Here is a 19,736-nt window from a genome sequence, read left to right on the forward strand (position 1 = left end):
ACATACTGACTGGATGGCAGACAAGTGCAATTTAGCAAAATACAAAAAAAAAAAAAAAGGGAAAATGCAAAACTTAGCGTTCTAGACACACATATGCTACTTTCCTACCTGCAATAGGTTTCATTTTGTGCTTTCCTTCTGTTTTGTTTTTAAAAAGTTAAACATCTCAAAGAACCCATAAAACCACATTAAACTTTACAACAGAAATCTGGTTTAAGAGGAGGCATACGAAGCTATACTCAATTGAATGGGTCACCACTGACGCTAGGGCAATAATGACTTTCGAGCATTTTCTAAGCAGCACAAAGCTTCCTTCCAGTGAAGTCTCTGCACAAGTCCAACACGGAGAGCGGCCAGCACCAGCCCTCACCAGTCGGCCACGACCTCAAGGGATGCGCTGAAGGACAGTCCGATGGTCCAGCTCCTTTGCAAGGGCGACTCCGCCCACATCACGGCCTTGAGAATCCAGCCTCCTACCCTCCAGCCCAACACACGGGGGTCCTGAACTGGAAAATACCGTTTACTGAAAAGTTCTGAAATCAATCAGCCCACAGCATTCTTTCGGTTTCCACTTACAGAAAAGCAAGACACCGACGCAGGCTAGTTAATGTGCCATCTCATTTTCAAGCATAAACTTCTTTCCATAAAGAGTTTTACTTTCACAGAATAGTGGACAGGGCATTCCTCAAGGAAATGGCAGAGGTCAGGACAGGAGAGGGAGAAGAATGAAGCAGGAACAATCAGCATACTGCCACTAGGAAAAAGGAAATAGCTTAATACATAATTTTTCTAAGTTTTCTTATCCTAACTACTGCTTTCAAATGGCAATACACATAAACATTCAGTCTGAAAACTTACTGGTTCTCCAAGTTTATCCAAGTTATCCAGGAAGTATTTTACAGATTCACCCTGAAAACAAGAAGAAAATAAATAGTTATTAGGGCTTAGAAATGGAAGACTTTGTTACAACAGTTTATATTAAACTGTCTGGTTGTACACTTAATCCAAATCCAAACATACTCTGTTTAGTCACCAATTTCAGACTGAGCAGCTATAACCCCACTGAAGACGTATAAAATGTCTGCCTCTGTCAAAGTGCTACAGGCCTGGTGAGGCTCCGAGAGTCTTTACAGAAGCGACACTCCGGGCACTCATCCATTTGGATGGGATCACATGTACGTGTTCCGATATATCTGTGCATCCAAAGGGAAGATGTAATTAAAAGGTGAAAACTGCTTTTGCGATACACATACAACTACAGTTCAGGTGGGATTATTTCTGTCTACATTTTTCAATCAGGTTTATATCAAGAGCGAAGCAGGGAGGAGGTGAGAACACCTACCAGGCCAAGTGCCTGGACAGACATGCCTTTCTGCTCCTGAACCCTGAGTAACGCGGCAGGCTTCACCTCTCCAACAGGCCTTCTCTACCTGAGTGATCTGTCTACTCTCTCTGAGCCCGGATTTCTATCAGACCTCAGGCAATTTTCAACATCTAAAGTGCATGAGAACACATTCCTAAGAGGAAATACTCGAACAAGGGACAGGCAGGTGAGAGGGACCCGCTTGCTTGCGGAGAGAAGGGCTGTGTCTTGGAGTCTCCCAGGGTTTCTCCCTCTCCTGCTGGATTTCTACCAGCACAGCACTTGTCCTGCCCGAAACTGCTACCCTGAGCTCCAGAAGGCAGTGCTTCTTTCATACAGAAGAGAATCCCCTGAAGATCTTGTCTGACTGCAGGTTCTGAGGGGGCAGGGGCAGGGCACGTAATTTCTGCAATTCAGGTGATTTCTGGGACCACAGTTTGAGTCACGAGGCCTTAAAGCAGCAGTTCTCAAAATTTTAGTCTCTGGATCCCTTCATACATCTTAAAATTCTTCAGGATCCTGAAAAGACGCTGTTTAAGTGGGTTGTAGCTACCAATACTTACCACATTAGAAAGTAAAACTGAGACACTGTAACAAATATTTTATTTACGAATTCATTTAAAAACATCGATAATAAACCCATTCATGTTACCACACTTTAGTGCAGCTTAATAGACGCCGGTGAGACACTTCTGCTTCTGCGTCTGAACTGCTGCTACAGGCCGTTTCAGCTGTAGCACGGGAGGTCTGGCCTCACAAAGAATGCAGATTTTGGAAAAGGGAGCATTCTAACAGCCTTTGTAACTGTAGATACTTTTGTTTCTACACCAGAATCTGACAAATGCTAGCTTCTTCAAAGTGACGCCCCTGTGGAATGGAAAGCCTACCAATGAACTTTTTGCACTTTATTACAGACACTAAAATTCACTGGTCTATCTTGTACTTTGCATGGGCCTCTCACCCACCCACAATTTTGTTAACACCAAGCGCTGATCCCATGGAACATGGCGGGCAATTAAGTATACAGATCTTCCAAATGTTGGCATGTTTCATGACATAATATTAAGAAAATCATATTCATTAATATCATAATGATCTCATAAGAAACCTTAAGGCCTGGGAAGCTGACCACCTCACAGTGGTGGGCAGATACAAGGTTTCCTAAATTCTGATTTTCACTTGAAAGCTCAGATTTTATCAATGGCAACAAATACTGTTATTTTCCTTGAACTGGCAGGCTAACTTCATTCATTTTCTAACAAAATGCCTGTCAAATGCCCAAGTCTGAGTAAGCTGATTGTTTCTTGCAAGTAAAAATGGTGTTCCATGAAAAACAGTTAGTTCAGCTCACGACACAACCAGTCACGAAAGTGCTTTCCCTGGAGACCACGGTCCTGCTGCAGGAGCGTTTTCAGGGTGCTGCCCAAGCCACCATACAGCATAGTACAGAGCTGTTGAAATTGAGATCTAAAACAATTTTTACTGCTTAATCAAGGATCATCTTCAGTGAAACTGGTGTGTGCGTCTTAAACTGCAGATGCAGAGCGGTGACGAATACACCAACTAGTAACGTGTTTGGGGCTCATACCCCATCTGCGCTCAGGCACTGGCTGGCAGCTGCAGCCCTGCTGTTCTGTGCTATCGGTGCGAGTGTCAGCTTAATGAAGGGAAAGAACATCTTAAGTGACACTCTCAAGAGTGCTGAACGTGAAGACTCCTTTTAAAGGGCTTCCGGGGTCCCCAGTGGTCCACGGACCGCACTTGGAGAACTGCTGCCTTAAAGCACATGGTGGAGAGCGCGTACACAGGTGTGTGTGCTTGTGGTGGGCGTGGTGGGGTGCGGAGGCCTGGCTGTGATTCCTCATGACTGCAAAGGAGGGCGGCAGAGAATTCTGCTTTCTTCTGGACCTGGAATATTCGTACAGTGTTTATAGCACCTAAAGATGATTTTTAACAGAGGGGAAAAGAAAAAGCTTCAAAAAAATTCATTCTAGGGTAATGAAGAGATTATTTGGTCAAGCCTGTATGGGTACTTTGCATTATTTCATCTATTTTAATGAAAAACATAATATTTTTGTTTTTACGATGGATAACATATATAGGCCAAACGGAATTTGGGCTTAATCTTTAAATAACATCAATATTTACTTATTGAGTTGTTCGTACAACCCAAACGAGGTTATATATTTAAAGTACTTTAAAAAGTAAAATTCAAACGAATATCACCAATCCTGTTACACTGAAGTATACATGGTAGAGTCTCTTGGACGAATGTGATAAAAAGTAGTCACTCTGTTTCTGTATGAGTAAGACTTACAGAAATGTTACCCTTTCAGTAATGTGCATATTGAATACTTACATAATGTTAAATACCTTAAATGAAATTTAAAACATTTCAAAAAGGTGTTTTTTGACTGGTGTTATATGTTGCATCTATTGACTTTTCTCGATTTTAGAATTAGTAAAATTCACTGTGGAAAACTTGAAAATTAGAAAAAGGAACAAAGAAGGAAACAGGCAATAATCATTAATTTCACTGCTCAGAAATAACTACAGTTAACGCTTGAAGAGATTGCCTTCCAATCACTTTTTGTATATTTAACACTGTTGATGTAGACAAATCTGCATCCTTATTTTTCACTTACTTACAGTAACTGTAAGTACATTTTAATGGTCAAAATAATTCCCAGTATTTATATGCTAAAAAGTTAACTAAGGGCTTCCCTGGTGGCGCAGTGGTTGAGAGTCCGCCTGCCGATGCAGGGGACGTGGGTTCGTGCCCCGATCCGGGAAGATCCCACGTGCCGCGGAGCGGCTGGGCCCGTGAGCCGTGGCCGCTGAGCCTGCGCGTCCGGAGCCTGTGCTCCGCAAGGGGAGAGGCCACAGCGGTGAGAGGCCCGCGTACCGCAAAAAAAAAAAAAAAAAAAAAGTTAACTAAAACCGCTAACCTAATGTTGGATATTTGAGTTATTTCCACCTTTTAAATAAGGTTTTAATATTTTAAAAATAAATAATGTTGTGTAAACAGCTTTATGTGCTCTTGAATTACATTCTTAGTGATCTCAGAAGAATTACTAAGGCAAAGAGATCCAACATTTTTAATACGCCTACTGCTCACTGACACACAGGTCCTATTGATCTCTCCTACACAACAGTTACAACACTGAGTATATGAATAGTGAAACTATGAGGACGATAAATAAGCCAAGATCACAGGAGAGTGTTTTACAGATGCTTCTGTAATAAGCTAGAATGCAGACTCTCAGAGGCCCCACACTGTGCTGGCTGAGGCTTATCACTTTAGGGACCCCAGAGCAAAGGAGCTCTGCGTAAAAGAGAAAACGACACGTCCCATGTCCAAATTGACAAGGTTCAACTACGCAAAAATTTATTTCAATTAATATTGCTGTTTAACTAATGGTCAAATAAACGAAGGTTAAAGTAACCCTAAGATGAACGTATTATCGAAAGCGGCAAGCCTCTTTCCCCCCTTTAAAAACTAAATGCTTACACCTAACCCATCATGTCTGAGGGTATCGGGAAACTGGTATACTCATTCCAGCGACCTTGCAAATTCACACAAACTTTTTAGAAAGTTATGAGTAGTACACTTCATAAAACTTTTAATGAACTTTTGCACATTCTAAGGAAGTTACTGAACATAAAACGACACAAACAAAATGATATTTTACTTGATGCTACCTATAATAGCAAGATTTGGAAGTTCATTTTTCCACTTATTACGGGAATGAGTTAATAAATGTTGGCACACTAACATAACAACATAGTATAAGTCATCAGGTAACAATTATTTCGATATAATCGCTACATGTGAAATATGTATGTCATTAAGAGCTAAATTAAAGCAGGGGCTGACAAAGCTAAGCTCCGCAACCCCTTACCCTACCCACACGCTGCTTGTATGCTCACCCCTACACCCACTTGGCAACAAAACCTGACCTGAAGTGGCTGAGGCTCTTTATATAGTCTTTATTTCTCCTACTTAGTGAAACTGTTCAAATGTTTTGCTGCAAAAGAAGTGTGGAGGGACTTCCCTGATGGCCCAGCGGTAAAGAATCCGCCTTGCAATGAATGCAGGGGACGCGGGTTCGATCCCTGGTCAGGGAACTAAGATCCCACATGCCGCGGGGCAACTAAGCCCACGTGCCAGAACTACTGAGCTCGCGTGCCTCAACTAGAGCCCGTGTGCCGCAATCTACAGGGCCCACGCGCCCTGGGACCCATACACCACAGCTACAGAACCCAGGCGCCATGGAGCCTGTGCAGCACAGCTAGAGAGAAGCCCGCGCACCACAACGAAGAGCCTGCGCACCGCAATGAAAGATCCCACATGCCGCAACTAAGACCCGACGCAGCCAAAAAATAATAATAATAAAAAATAATAATAAGTAAATAAATAGAAAAAGAAAGAAGTGTGGAGATTACGTAATAAACAGTACATGCATTACATTATCCATCCGTAATCCAAAAAATTCTTAATGCCATTAATAAATGTGGACTCGGGGATTTATGATAAGAATAGTTCTGCGTTACGTATGCTCTGATTTTCGCTATTTAAAATATGGACAAGGTAGCTCTGCAGTTCTGTGAGTGACTATATTCTCTTTTCAAAAAAATAAAAAAGGAAAAATCATCCCTATCTGTTCTTCTCTTGGTATTACAATACAAATATAAAAAAGTATTTAAAAAGTCCTTTTCACTGAAGCTTCCTGATTTAACTGCATTCCCTAAGAGGGGATCTTAGATCTTTGGGGTTCCAATTATTACATACCTTTATTTATTAGGAATTCATCATCTCACCAAAATCAAATAATATAACACAAATATGCACATGCTCCTGTTACTAAGTTTCAACTTCTGCTGAAGAAAGTTTCATCGGTGTAATCTACAAAGTCCTTTGTGCACTTGAGACTGTACAAAATCTAAATAAAAACATTTTCATACATTTCACACATTTAAATGTGTGGATTATCCCTAATATTTTAAGTCCTTAATAGAGTGCCCTTTGCCTTCTCCCCCATCACTCGGCCAGGACTCAAGGACTACAAATGCTTTAGAATATTATTCCTACGAAAAACACATTTTGGTTTAAAATAACTCCTCAGTCAAAAAAAAGCTATTTACATCATAGGTGATACTACTAATCCTTGCATTAGTGAGAAAACTGAAAGTGGGAGACTTAAGAAGAATCTTAATCATCTTTTAATGCACCTGGTGGTAACTCTTACTGTTAAGAGATGAAGTTTAGCCAAATGAACCTATTCTGAAACAAAACAGTTTTAAACACACGCACGCAAACGCACACGTGCATATGCGAACACACACATGCTATAAAAGGATGAATACTCTTCTGAATTAGGTAAATTAGGGGACATTTCTTACAGTAGCTTTAAAGACCTTTACTGGAAAAAAAAGAGAGAGAGAGGAGTCTTTCACAAAACCTCAAAAAACAAAAAAACCCACCAAACTAAAAAATATAAAACGTGCGTTATTTGCAATTGAACCATGAAGGACACAGAAAGTGAGTAACGGCATCTCTGTTCTCAGGAACCGAGAGCTTGGGCCCCGGCCTTTCTTGTCTGAGCCTAAGGCCCTCATGCAAATCGGACACCTCGCTCAGTGCCTGGCACCTGGCGGCCTGGCTCCTTCCTCCCCAAGCGTCTGGTGAATGAAGGTGAATAACCAGGGGATGACTCCCCTCAAACCCTTCCCCCGACCGGCTCCGAGGTGATGGAAAGTCTTCCGGTTGCCGAACACGAACACTAACTCCAGTCCTTCCCCTGACACTGAGTCACATCTGCAAGTCTCTAGACTTCTCTGGGCCTCAATTTAACCGGCAGTAAAACGAGGAAGTCGCGTGGTTCGATGCATAATCACCAGAGCTCTGCCCTAGGCAACAATTTCAGTTTGTACGACTGATTTAAATTTAAGTTCTTCTTTCCTTTATCTACGTGCCTGTTACCCTTAAAGTCACTTTTGTTGTGACTCATTATTCAGGTCGTGCTGCTTAGTCTCCTGGCTAACACAGAAGTAAACAATTTCATGTATCGGGCAAGAAAGACCATGGGTTTAAGACTCACTCTTTGTTGGTTATGACTTGAGAGCTATTGTAGCTCTCCTCAGTATGTTTTATAATACTGAAGGGAATTTTTAATAAAATTCCAAAGAAAAGCCATTTCGCACTTACGACTTTTTAAGTTTAAGATGTTTTAGGTCATCCCTTAGTTCTTTTTTCTCTGTCTGAGATACTGAGATAACTTTCTAGGTTACTGAAGCAAGGCTGAAGAGTCCAAAGTGGCACGGCACTGTGAAAGCTTTCCATGTTTCTTTAACCTGTGGATATCTGGGCTCTGCCTAAGCAAGGGCGGAGCAGCCAGTGGGCCTGGGTTCTACTCGCAAGACAGCCTCTGCTACTGACGCGCCAGCGGACCCTGGGGAAGGTGACTCAAGGAGAAAATAAAGCGACAGATGAAATTAATTAGCTCCAGCATCCCTCTGAATTGAATCCCAGTAGTTCTATGAGCCGTAATTTGTGTCAGCTTTACAGAGCTGAGCCTAAACTAGGGACGGCTTCAATGTCGGCCCCATTTACAAGAGTCATGTGTTAGAAAGATTGTCTTTGCTTGCAGAGACAAAACGTGTCAGGGGCCCTGAGTTTGAAGGTAACGGAAAAGCTGAGAACACAAATTAGAAGATAACTTCTATTCAACAAATGTGTAATTATAGGGATACTTGGCAGTTTATTTGCCCAGTTATCAAACAAGTGACAGATTTATTCAACACCCTCTTCTGCACGGCTAAAATATATAAAGGACAGGATTTAGAATGTATTACTTTAAAAGGATGTGGAGGGGCTTCCCTGGTGGCGCGGTGGTTAAGAATCCGCCTGCCAGTGCAGGGGACACGGGTTCGAGCCCTGGACCGGGAAGATCCCACATGCCACGGAGCAACTAAGCCCGTGCGCCACAGCTACTGAGCCTGCGCTCTATAGAGCCCGCGAGCCACGCCTACTGAGCCCGCAAGCCACACCTACTGAAGCCCTTGCGCCTAGAGCCCATGCTCCGCAACAAGAGAGGCCACGGCAGTGAGAAGCCCGCGCACCACAGCGAAGAGTAGCCCCCGCTCGCCGCAACTAGAGAAAGCCCGCGCGCAGCAACAAAGACCCGACACAGCCAAAAATAAATTAAAAAAAAAAAAAAAAAAAAAGGATGTGGAATTTAAGCTAGATAGCCAAAGAATACACAAGAAGAAATTATCTGTTTTTAGAAGAATATACTCATTTACTGGCAGCTTTATAGCAACAGGAAGGGGACAAGTCTAATTAAATAATACAGGTACAATCTAGAAGAGATTTTAACTTCGAAGTCTTATTGAAATTTCTAACGTCTATAGAGATAAGGATCAACTTCAGCTATTTGAAAGCAAGGCATACACACTCCAGAAGGCAACGTGGTAATCTGTAAGAGGGGCTTTAGCGGTGACCAGCATCTCAGAGCTGCAGAGGCAGCACGAGAGCCAGAGCGGATGCCTCCTGTGGCGGAAGGAAAGCTGGTCGAGAGCCACTGGATCGTTCCCTCGTTTCATTTCATACATTCTAGACCAGGGTCCTCCAGCTATGACCTGCAGGCCAGACCCGGCCCACTGTCTGTGTGTGTGGCCCATCTAAGGAGTTGGGAAAAAAGAAAAATTAAAAGACTACTTCATGACATCTGAAAATGATATGAAATTCGAATTTCAGTGTCCATAAATAACACCGCATTGGAGCGCAGCCGTGCTCATCAGTTTATGGCCTTACTGCCTACAGCTGCCGCCTGGCCGCCAGGAGAGCAGTCACGACAGGCCACGCGTGGCGCTCTTCACCGCACCACGAACTGCACGGACGCAGTTATAGCGCGAAAACGTTTCAAGTGTCATCAGCAGTGCAACACCACGACTTTTTGTTTTCTATTATTACTAGTGCACGTCCACCAAAACAAGCAGAAAAGAAGAGGACTTTATGTGTCACGCTTTCAAGGCACAATGGAACGTGGATAATTTTGGTATCAAATGAGATGGCAAAGCCCTGTGTTTATTATGCAATGACCCTACAGCTGCGCTAAAAGTACACACGGACATCAATACTACCAGACTAAGCACTCTACAAAATAACCCCAACTCCTACAGAAAAGCAATAGTCAGAAAAATTACAAAATTTTAAATGGAATAGCTCATCACAGAATTTCTTCACAAGAGGAAAAAAATGAAAACGAGACTGCAGCTGAGAGCTGACAAGTTCCCAAGGAGTTCGTATTTGTTAGCCAAGCAAGGACTGCCACGGACTGCTCAGCGGTTGTGTACTCAAGGGATCAATGCCAAGGCTGAAGTGACAGAAGAATAAGCCTGCATGAACAGGCTGTGTGGAAGAGCTACAGGTGAGAACATTTTCAAGGAAGCCGAGAAAACACTCATCAGCACAACCTGGACTGGGATGTGTATTGCAACTGACGGTGGTAAAAGTGCGTGGAGCAGAAAACGGACAAATTTACAAAGACAGCGAAGATGGTTACATCATGTATTCCTCACCGGCCGGGACTTCGTAGGAAATACATTACATCTATATTGCTACTGAAACCAGTATTGTTAACGACGAATTCAATTCACTCTCATGGACTCGACCATCACCAGTTCCGTGAATTTTTGTCAGAAACAGAAGCTAAATATGCTGACTCGCCCTATTACACGAGTTCGATGTCTTAGCAGAGGTAAGTTTTTACTGAGATTTTTTGAACTAATGGATGAAATCGAATTTTTTCCGAACAAGTACCACCTTCAACCACTAATGCAGAACACTGAATGGCTTTTCAAAATCAGCTTTAGGGAAGCCTCGATTACATTTCGCAATGAATTCAATCCAAAACTAAAAGGCAAAACAGTTTTTTGCAAACTTTATACTATGGTAAAATCATTTTGACAATTAGTGTTACTGGAATCATAAGCAATGTCCAACTGCTTTATACACTTTCTTTGCTGTCAAGTTAAAACAGCAGGCCTCCATTCTCATGCAAATGTGCAGCAGATATACATTTCTAAAATCAAACTATAGTTCCAGCAACATCTTTCAGACCGTAATACAAGTGTTAAAAAAAAAAAAAAAGTCCATACTTCAAAATCCATTTAACTGTGCGACGACTGGAAATGGTAACCCTGCGATGTAAATGACAGGCCCAGAAGCAAACATCGGGACGAAGCTAACAGAATTCTCTAAATGTCTTCCAAGCGAAGTCTATGCTCAATTAAAACCTAATGTCCGGGCTTCCCTGGTGGCGCGCTGGTTAAGAATCCACCTGCCAACGTAGGGGACACGGGTTTGAGCCCTGGTCCGGGAAGATCCCACGTGCCACAGAGCAACGAAGCCCCGTGCGCCACAACTACTGAGCCTGCGCTCTAGAGGCCTCGAGCCACAACTACTGGGCCCACGTGCCACAGCTACTGACGCCTGCATGCCTAAAGCCCGTGCTCCGCAACAGGAGAAGCCAGCGCAATGAGAAGCCCGCGCACCGCAATGAAGAGCAGCCCCCGCTCGCCGCAACTAGAGAAAGCCTGCGCGCAGCAACGAAGACCCAACGCAGCCAAAAATAAATAAATAAATAAAATTAAAATTAAAAACAAAACAAAACAAACCCCCCCCCCCAAATGCTCACTTGGCAGTACCCATCTGTGTGCAAAGACACTTCCAAGGGTGGAACGTGTAAAATCGTTAATGGATGAACATTTGCACCTGATTGGGAACACCAAAACCCCGAGCCCTACTTAAGCAAAATGTTATCCCCTTCCAAAAGAATCCAATTCTTCTCATTAGTAAGCCTATACTACAAAAAACCGTAGACAACTTTATTATGTTCTGAATTGCGTCAATAAAAAAATCTGTGCAAACTTGAATTCTCTCTTGTTACGTCGATTTTGTCTCTTGGCATGTGACGTCTAAAATATCATACCACCTAGCCCTTTACAGAAAGTTTTCTGACTCCTGTGCTAGCCGAGCGGTTCTGAATCTTGGCAGTGCATCAGAACCACCTAAGGGGCTCCGTAAAGACAAAGACCCCCAGGCCCACCACAATTCCACCAAACCAAACTTTTCCCAAGGCCCACGAGACGTGGTTCTGAGGAGCCGGCTCTAGCATCAGTTCAGATCTGCACAGACAGCAGATTTTACTCAAAACTGGATTTCATATCAATTTTACCTTTTGATACTGATTACATCAAATCAGCTAGGGTTTTTTTTTTTTAAAGCTTTGTAAAAATGCCAAGAATATTAAGAATCCAGATCAGAAACTTATTTCGCTTCATCTTATTACAAAAGTAGGTTTCAAGCAATATTTACTTGAGTTCAACTAGGTCTCACATAAAAAGCATCAGGCCTCCATTTGACATATTTGAATTGTGACATAAACAGCAGAATTAAGTCTACAAATAGCTTTCCTTCTCTTTTTTAAAAACTGATTTGGTGATTCAGACACACTTTATTTCCTGTTACTACAGTTCTAGCAGCCTCTTCCTCTCCATATTCCTAGAGCCCATTTTCAAACGCCCAACACAGTCCACAGCCTTCAAAGCTTAACTCCCAGAGATTTTTGTGGTTAAAAATTAATGAACCTGGTACTCTAGCTGAAACACTGTTAAGCAGCTAAAACAAGCACAAATGAGAACAAGTATTAGAACTGCTACTTATATTTTAGCAATAGGACCCTAAGGAACTTAAAACCTCAGTTAAACTTATAAAATTAATTTGCTTCTGCAACAGACAGCGAAACTTTGCATGACAGGTAAATAAAGCAATGCGAAGTGTTTAATAAGGAGCACTATCTCTTTACCTGGTGAACAGGTGAAAATTACACTTTGGAATGAAAAAAGAGGTAACAAAATTCAATCAAATGCAAACTGTAAGTAATGCAGTGGATTTTAGTTTGCTACTAAAATGAACTACTGTTGCTTAATCTTGTAAAATGTCTGGAATTTAATTGCAGGCTGATTAGGTATGTCTATAAATGGCAGAAAATTCACTGTGGAAAAAAAAAATAAGTCCGTTAGAAAAAAATAAGTGAATTAAAAAGCATCCCGGGCTTCCCTGGTGGCACAGTGGTTAAGAATCCACCTGCCAATGCAGGGGACACATTGCAGGCTCAAGCCCTGGTCCGGGAAGATCCCACATGCCACGGAGCAACTAAGCCCGTGCGCTTGCACAACTACTGAGCCTGCGCTCTAGAGCCCGCGAGTCACAACTACAGAAGCCTGCACACCTAGAGCCCGTGCTCCGCAACAAGAGAAGCCACCGCAATGAGAAACCTGCGCAGCACAACGAACGGTAGCCCCCGCTCGCCGCAACTAGAGAAAGCCCGCGCGCAGCAACGAAGACCCACCGCAGCCAAACATAAATAAATAAATTTTTTTTTAAAAGCATCCCATTTTTATGTGTGGAGGCCCTTTTAGTTAGGAGATTAGCATTACCTAAAATAGTTTTTTAAGAGTAAACATGTTTCTTGAGAGAACAAGAAATATTAAAATTCAAAGAAAATCTGTATTACCAAGACAATTAAGCAGTGAGAAATTTTCTTTTGACATCTAAGTAGACATGGGATTCTGAAAATAATGGCATAACTCGAAGTTAATATCCAATTTCTCTTTATATAGAGAAGCAGCCACTGGCCAAGTGCTCCAAACAGCAAACACTTCCTGAAGTACTAGTAAACTACACAACAGAGGTTTGTGTTCTCAACTAGCTGAACCCAATGGCTTAAAGTGGTCCACACCCTTGCCACGCACGTTAAGTCCTTCCATGTGCAAGTCTGGAATATTCAAAGAGGAAAAAGACATAAAACTACAAATCTCTGTTTACTCTTTAAACTGATTACAACTATGAACTGAACTGCCATATGGTGCTGCCTTGATTGCTGTAGTAAGGTTTTTGTATACCTACAACATGCCTTTACTTTTCATCAGTCTTATAATCCCAAAACTAAGCCAGGTAGAAATGTTCTCTGAATATTCATTAGGCAGGCTTCACTATGCATGTATTTGGAGAACATCTATTCAATAGGAAACTAATTAACTTGCCTTTAAAAGTGACCTAGAAGTACGGTGGTTGTTGTTTTTTAATCAATAATTCATATTTTGTATACACTTGTAATTTCGGCCCTGCGACTATCCTGGTGAAGCCACATCTAAATAAGGAGGCTTTAAATATTCTATGAATAGACTCTGTGTAATATAAGCCTTTCCATCTAGCATTTACTTATATATAAGGTTTACAGCAAAAATTAAATGCCAAATATAAGTAAGGTACAAAATGGAAACATTTGAGGTCGAAGCTGGTTAATGAATCAGACTCCTCATTTCAATAAGGACGTGGCCAGTAATAAAGACAGAAGGTAATACTTCTTACTGGATGGGTTCTGGGTCTTTTTCCCTCCTTAGTTTTTATTTCAAAATGAAACACAGTGGAGAGGCTGGCCGGCTCCACACGGGGTAGGCATGAAACTCCCCTCCTGGCACTCAAAGGCTCTCGCCATGAACAGCTTCGCTTCTGCTTTCATTCACCTGCCCTTCCAACATTCTTGTTTGGCCTGGTCTTCACAAAGGACCCATTTTACTATTTCTTATCTTTGAGATGACCTACCTTTTTTTTTTTTTAATGACTTTCTCTATTCATCTTTCTCTGGACAAAAACATCGTAAGGTACTGAAGTGACACACAGCACACGTTTAATAAGGGGACACTGTCACCTTTATCACTGAAGCATAAGTACTACCACTCACGCCTGTTCTTTGGTTCACAAGGAGAAAGACAGTACTTACTTACATTCAAAGAAATACAGGCCATTTTCTTTTGCTCTGTAGATAGGTCAAAATTAAGTAGGCTCCAACTGAATGCACTTTCAAATTTCTTGCCGGCATTTTCTATGTACGTCACTCAAAACTCCCGAAAGAGCCAAAATTAGTCAGTTACGTTAAAAACCATCCAAACATTTGAAAATATTTTTCAAATTAAATACCTCTCCAAACTAAGATAGTTTATAATGGCCTAAGCAGAATTCCAGAAAGAATACCTCTGAACAGTTAGTTTCAGATTTTTCTTGCATATGAGCTATAAAAAACAAGCTAGCGCACAACATTAGCAGTAAGAAATTTGGGAAGAAGTTAACACTTTATTTTGTAAACTGCCGTTTTCTTGCCACTGCTCACAAATTAATAAATTCTTTTTTATATCAAGTTTTCTAATTCGACTTATCACCAAAATGATTTAAAGCTAATGATCTTAGTTTTCTAAGAGTACTCCTGTAGTCCCACCAAATTCCAATTGACACATAACACAAAAGGTAAATGCAGTTTAATAATTCTACTACAGATGTCACAAAAAAGAAGGACTTTATTTTATTAAAATGCTTCATCCTGAAGAGACAGAAAAAAGAGTTTGGCCATATGTCTAATAAGCATTTATAGGTGCTTACGTCTTTTACACTTATGTGGTGGTCAACTCTGTTATCTTAAAGTATCAATTATTTTCAAAACCCTATATAAGAATTACAGCCCCTTCTTTAAAATACAGGTTTCAGAGTGGCAGCCAGCATTTCTTTACAAAATCTTATTCCCTGAAAAATTAAATACACACTTTAAGTGTGAGGAAGGAGCTGAACACCGCAGAGGCGGGCTAGCTCTGACGTGGTATATGATATGCTGCTCTCACTACGGCAGCAACATGGTGCGATTTACCGAATTATCTATGCCACGTTACTATTTAACCACCCTACTACTCATAAATACATATATATGAAAGAATTTTCCATATAAGTCAAAAACTCACATCCATTTCTAGAAGAATGCCTTACCAGTCCTCTGAGAAAAATCACCTCCTCCAAGAAATGCTAATGGCACAACATTAAATGAACAGGATATAAAACTGTACAGAAACTACAGAAAAGTTTACCTCAACAGCCAATACCGTATTCAAATACTGGAAGAAAATACACCCAATTGTCAAACACAGATGTCTTGGGGTGGAGGTACGGTGGCTAACTAGATGATATTCTGCAATGGGCATACAAATGTTTTAAAATCTAAATTAAGAAAAAAGCTAATTTAGATTCTGGAGCCTATTTCAAGTCAAAAAACATAAACAACTTGCCTGTTTTTCAGTATTCACATAATGATAACACTAAAAAGCTTAGAGTTTTGAACCCTGAAAAATTCCTCACAGTTAAAATAACTTTTGTGAAAAGGGTCAATCATACACAATCCCAACAGCATATAAAGAAATGTCTCTAATTCTAAAAGAAATGACCTCGATTGTTTAAAAAAAAAAAAAAAAAAAAAGAATGTGCAGTTTTCCAACATAAGACATAACTTCCCAAATATAGTTTCAATTCCCCTGCTATCAAAATAGAGGGGCTCATACAAGCGCTTTTTAACACCCAGAAGTCCTTGTGAACGCACAGCAGATGGAAAGCCCTGCTCTGGGCCGACGTGCCGCCATGCATCTGAAATCCCCACAACTCCAACGTTACGCAACAATCCGCGTTCATTAACCAAGCAGTTCTATGCCTAAGATCACACAGCAGGTGACAGGAAGACCCAGACTTTGATGGATTTCACATTCAAGCCATCACCCCAAACTCTCGGCGGCAGAGAAGCTCCGCACGGCAGCCCTCACCTCCGATCGATCAGGTGAGACAGCAAAGACAGACGTGCAGCCTGTGAATGTTTTACATGTTGATGTATGTGGGTAACAGCTCAGAGCGCGTGCCGGAGTATCAATTCCTGTTTCTAAGTCACTACGGGGTTAAGCGTGTTATTAAGGGACACAGGGAAGCACAGCAGTACTCAGGACTCTCACACGCAATCTAGCTACGACCTTAACCTCGACGGACCTGGGTTTTACGTACAAAACAAAGCGAACTGGCCTACCTGCCCTCCGAGGCCTCAGTCAGTAGACACTTGCTGATTCTGCACACTCTTGGAGGAGAGGCTACAAATGCAGCACTCGACACCGTTTATTGTTATCGTTTGCAGCCACCGCTGGGTGACTCATCCGTTCCTCGCTGGACCGAGAGCCTCCGTGAAGGCAGGCCCGCCAGGCGGCTCCTGAGTCCCAGGGCCTACTCATCCCAGAACACGGCGTGGGCAGATACTCAACACACGCTTGCTGAAGGAGGGAAGGAGCAAACGAGCGCCACGTGGCATCACTGCTAAGTTACTGCCCTCACCGCATAAGCAATGGTCTCAAGTAAACAGTATTTGTGTTTGCCTGGCCTAACAGATTAACGCTATCGTTAACTGATATTAACTCTTCTTCCGAGAGTGAGATTCAAAGAAATTGGTTAATATAAATACAATATACTCTTAAACTTTAAAAAGGCTTGAAAAAACCCAACCTAGTACGTCAGGTGGGTTGAAAGTACTGCAAAAGGGAAATGAGAACAGTCAGCTTGATTTCAAGGGAACCTTCTCCACTTCCTCACCTCCTCTCCCTCACATCACCTGCCACAGTCAGCAGTAACCTTCCTGTCGTCCAGAATCAATGGACATGTCTGTCTTCACCTCACGAGACCTCTCGGTGGCACGTGGCGCCCCTGACCATTTATTCTTCTTTAAAACCCTTTCCTGGCTCCCGTGGCATTACACGTTCCTGAACGTCTTCTACCTTTCTGGCCATCTCCGCTAGCATCTCCTCCTCTGAACAGTCTCAAACAGTTTGAAGGTTCCTTAAGACTCTTTCCTGAGCCCTAATTTATTTTACACCCTTTCCCTGAGTAACCGTACGCATCCTAAAGACTTTAAGTATCACCTGAATACAAACAGCTCTGAAATTTCTCCCTCTAGCCCAAAGCTCTGTTCTAGCTTCCAGACATAGATATCCAACTGTCTACTCGATTCCCCCGGTATGTCTCAGAGAGCTCAAAACCTAATAAACCCAAACTAAAGCCGCACTCTTCCCCCTCAAATCTCCTTCTCACACGGTCTTTTCATTTCAGCAAGAAGCACCGCTGCCCACCTGGCTGTGAAACCAGAAATCCAAGTCACTCTTCACTCCTGCTCTTCTCCCTCCCCTCGGTCAGTCCATCGCAGGCAGCCCGTGACTCCCCTACCAAGTGTCCTGACGCATCTCCACGGCGACCACCTGACAAGGAGGACTCCTTCTACAGGAGCCCCCCAGCTCTGGGGCTGCTCGGCCCCCAGGACAGCCCCAAGGCTCTCCTCCCTTCCCTCGGACCCCCGCGCTCAGGAGCCACTGCCAGGGTCCCGGGACACAGGGACAACTCCCCGGGAGAACGCGCCACTGCAGGCCCTGCACACGCGGGGCTCCTTCCGCCCGCGTCCAGCTCTCCCCGCTCCTGGCCTGGCCGACCCTTCCCATCCCTGGTGTCTCAACTTCAATGTCACCTCTCCTGACCGCCCTCTGGCTCTCTCGTTGCTTCCTCCTCTTCTCCTCCAGAGCATTTATCACAGGTGGCATCATTTACTTGTTTGCATCCAAGATCAACGGGAACAAAGATTACTCTCATGTGGTTCGCTAGCGAGTACCCAGCCTGCAGAAAAGCACCTGACTCATTAACAGGTGGCCGGTAACATGTCCCTGAACAGCTGCTGGAAGCTACCAGGTACCATGATTTCACTAAGGTTTAACTCTTGTGAAAGAGGAATACGTCTCCTGAAATGTGCTAACCAAGGCCTTCTTGTTCTTTCACACTTGCTCTTCAGTTTTCACATCTGAGAAGAAAAGAATTCAGATTATCATGCTGAAAAACGGATACTTCTGAAGTTATGCCCTAAACCTTAATACCTGCACACAGTATAAAATACAGTTACGTGTAAAAATATCAAATGGATATGTATATATATTCCTATCAAAAGAATAAAGTTCTACAGAATGAATTTTTTTTTTAATAAGGCACCTTTTTCAAAAGAAAGCTATCTTACATTAAGGCCAAATGTGCAAAATACAAGAGATGGGAACCTTGGTTTCTTACTAGATTGTAACGCCATCTTAAAATTGATTGCAGCATTTGATCATAACAGTTTAAAGAGTCAAGAAAAAAGTTACGTATAATTCTCCTTACCCTAGCCTAGAGTTGAATGTATACAATCTATATGACGATTCAATGTCCCCATCAGTTTTGAAGCTGCAGCTAAAGAAAGGCAGTTTTACCGCAAATGTGGCAAGTCAGTACCAGTTAAAAATGGGAAATCATTTGTACTGCGATATTTTAACTCACGAGGCTAAATCACATTACTCTTTTAAAAATATTTCAGCTAGGATATATGGTATTTGCAGCTTTGTGAATATGAAGCATTTAATTATTTAGGTTTAAAAAAATCACTAAAAATGAATTTATGAGACCATCGGACATCTGAATAGCAGACAAGCTGACCTGTCTAAAGTATAGGTGTGTGCAGCCTCTCATCTGTGAGGCCTCGCGGAGCCAAGGTGGCCAGGAAATCCCTTGTGAGCAACTCGCTAGCGACCTGGAGAAGCTAGGGCCACTGCTCGCTGCCAGCGGCTTCTGTGAGGTTTCCTTTTACTTAATATCAATAAATGGAAACCACCACACTACACAGTGTGAAGCCTAAATGCAAGTCACGTGATATAAGAGGACAGATTCTCTATACAATTTCTATTGAGGAAGTTCATTCTATTTAACAGGAAAATAATTTTTAAAAGATTACCCAGGGATCAAAAAATGGTAACCAGGATATTGAAAAGGAAAGCGAAAGTCTCTCACCCCCATGACAGTACTCATTATCCCAGCACTTCTTGTTTAACCCTTCTAGAAGGGAGAAGAGAAATGTCCTATTAACAGGCTAAATGTAGCTGCACTGGTTGGAAGATCCCAAAGACACTGGGTTATTTTGGCGGACGGGGGTGATAATACAAGAGTTTTGTTTGCTGGCTAGCATTGTTTTTAAATGGCAAAATGAAAATTTCGTTTTCTTTAGGGGTGCAAAATTGAAATTTGTTTATTTTGCTCCATTATTCTTTCAGACTAATGTTTTCAGTTGGTTTTTTTGGTTTTTTTTTAACAAAATAGTCAGTAGTTCTAAAATCTCACAAAAAGTAACATGAAATCTTAAAAAAAGATTCAGTATTTTATGAATATAAGGAATTTTTTAGGTTGGAAAAGAAGCCCAAATACCCTCCTCAACGTGAGTCCTCACAACACCTCTGCCAGGCCACAGGCACAGGAAACGGCAAAAAGAGAAAGAGGATACATGTGTGCAGGGGGAGGGGCGCCCGAAACAGCCGAGCAGCGGGAGGGAAAGACAGATAGCGGCACGTTTGGCGAGAGTCACAGAGCACCTGCGCCCACGCCGCGGTGACCTCA

At 42.3% G+C, this 19,736-nt stretch overlaps 1 protein-coding gene across 2 annotated transcripts in view; it reads right to left on the reverse strand.

Moving 5' to 3' along the window:
- The window catches only part of GNA13 (G protein subunit alpha 13), a 41,256-nt gene that overhangs the window by 9,778 nt on the left and 11,742 nt on the right, over positions 1–19,736 (reverse strand). For both annotated transcript variants that reach the window (XM_024130074.3, XM_007103919.4), the window contains one exon: positions 859–909. In XM_024130074.3, coding sequence (XP_023985842.1) covers positions 859–909 — 51 coding nt within the window. The remainder of the gene's footprint in view (positions 1–858; positions 910–19,736) is intronic.

Source organism: Physeter macrocephalus, chromosome 14 (assembly GCF_002837175.3).
Source record: "Physeter macrocephalus isolate SW-GA chromosome 14, ASM283717v5, whole genome shotgun sequence".
NCBI lineage: Eukaryota > Metazoa > Chordata > Mammalia > Artiodactyla > Physeteridae > Physeter > Physeter macrocephalus.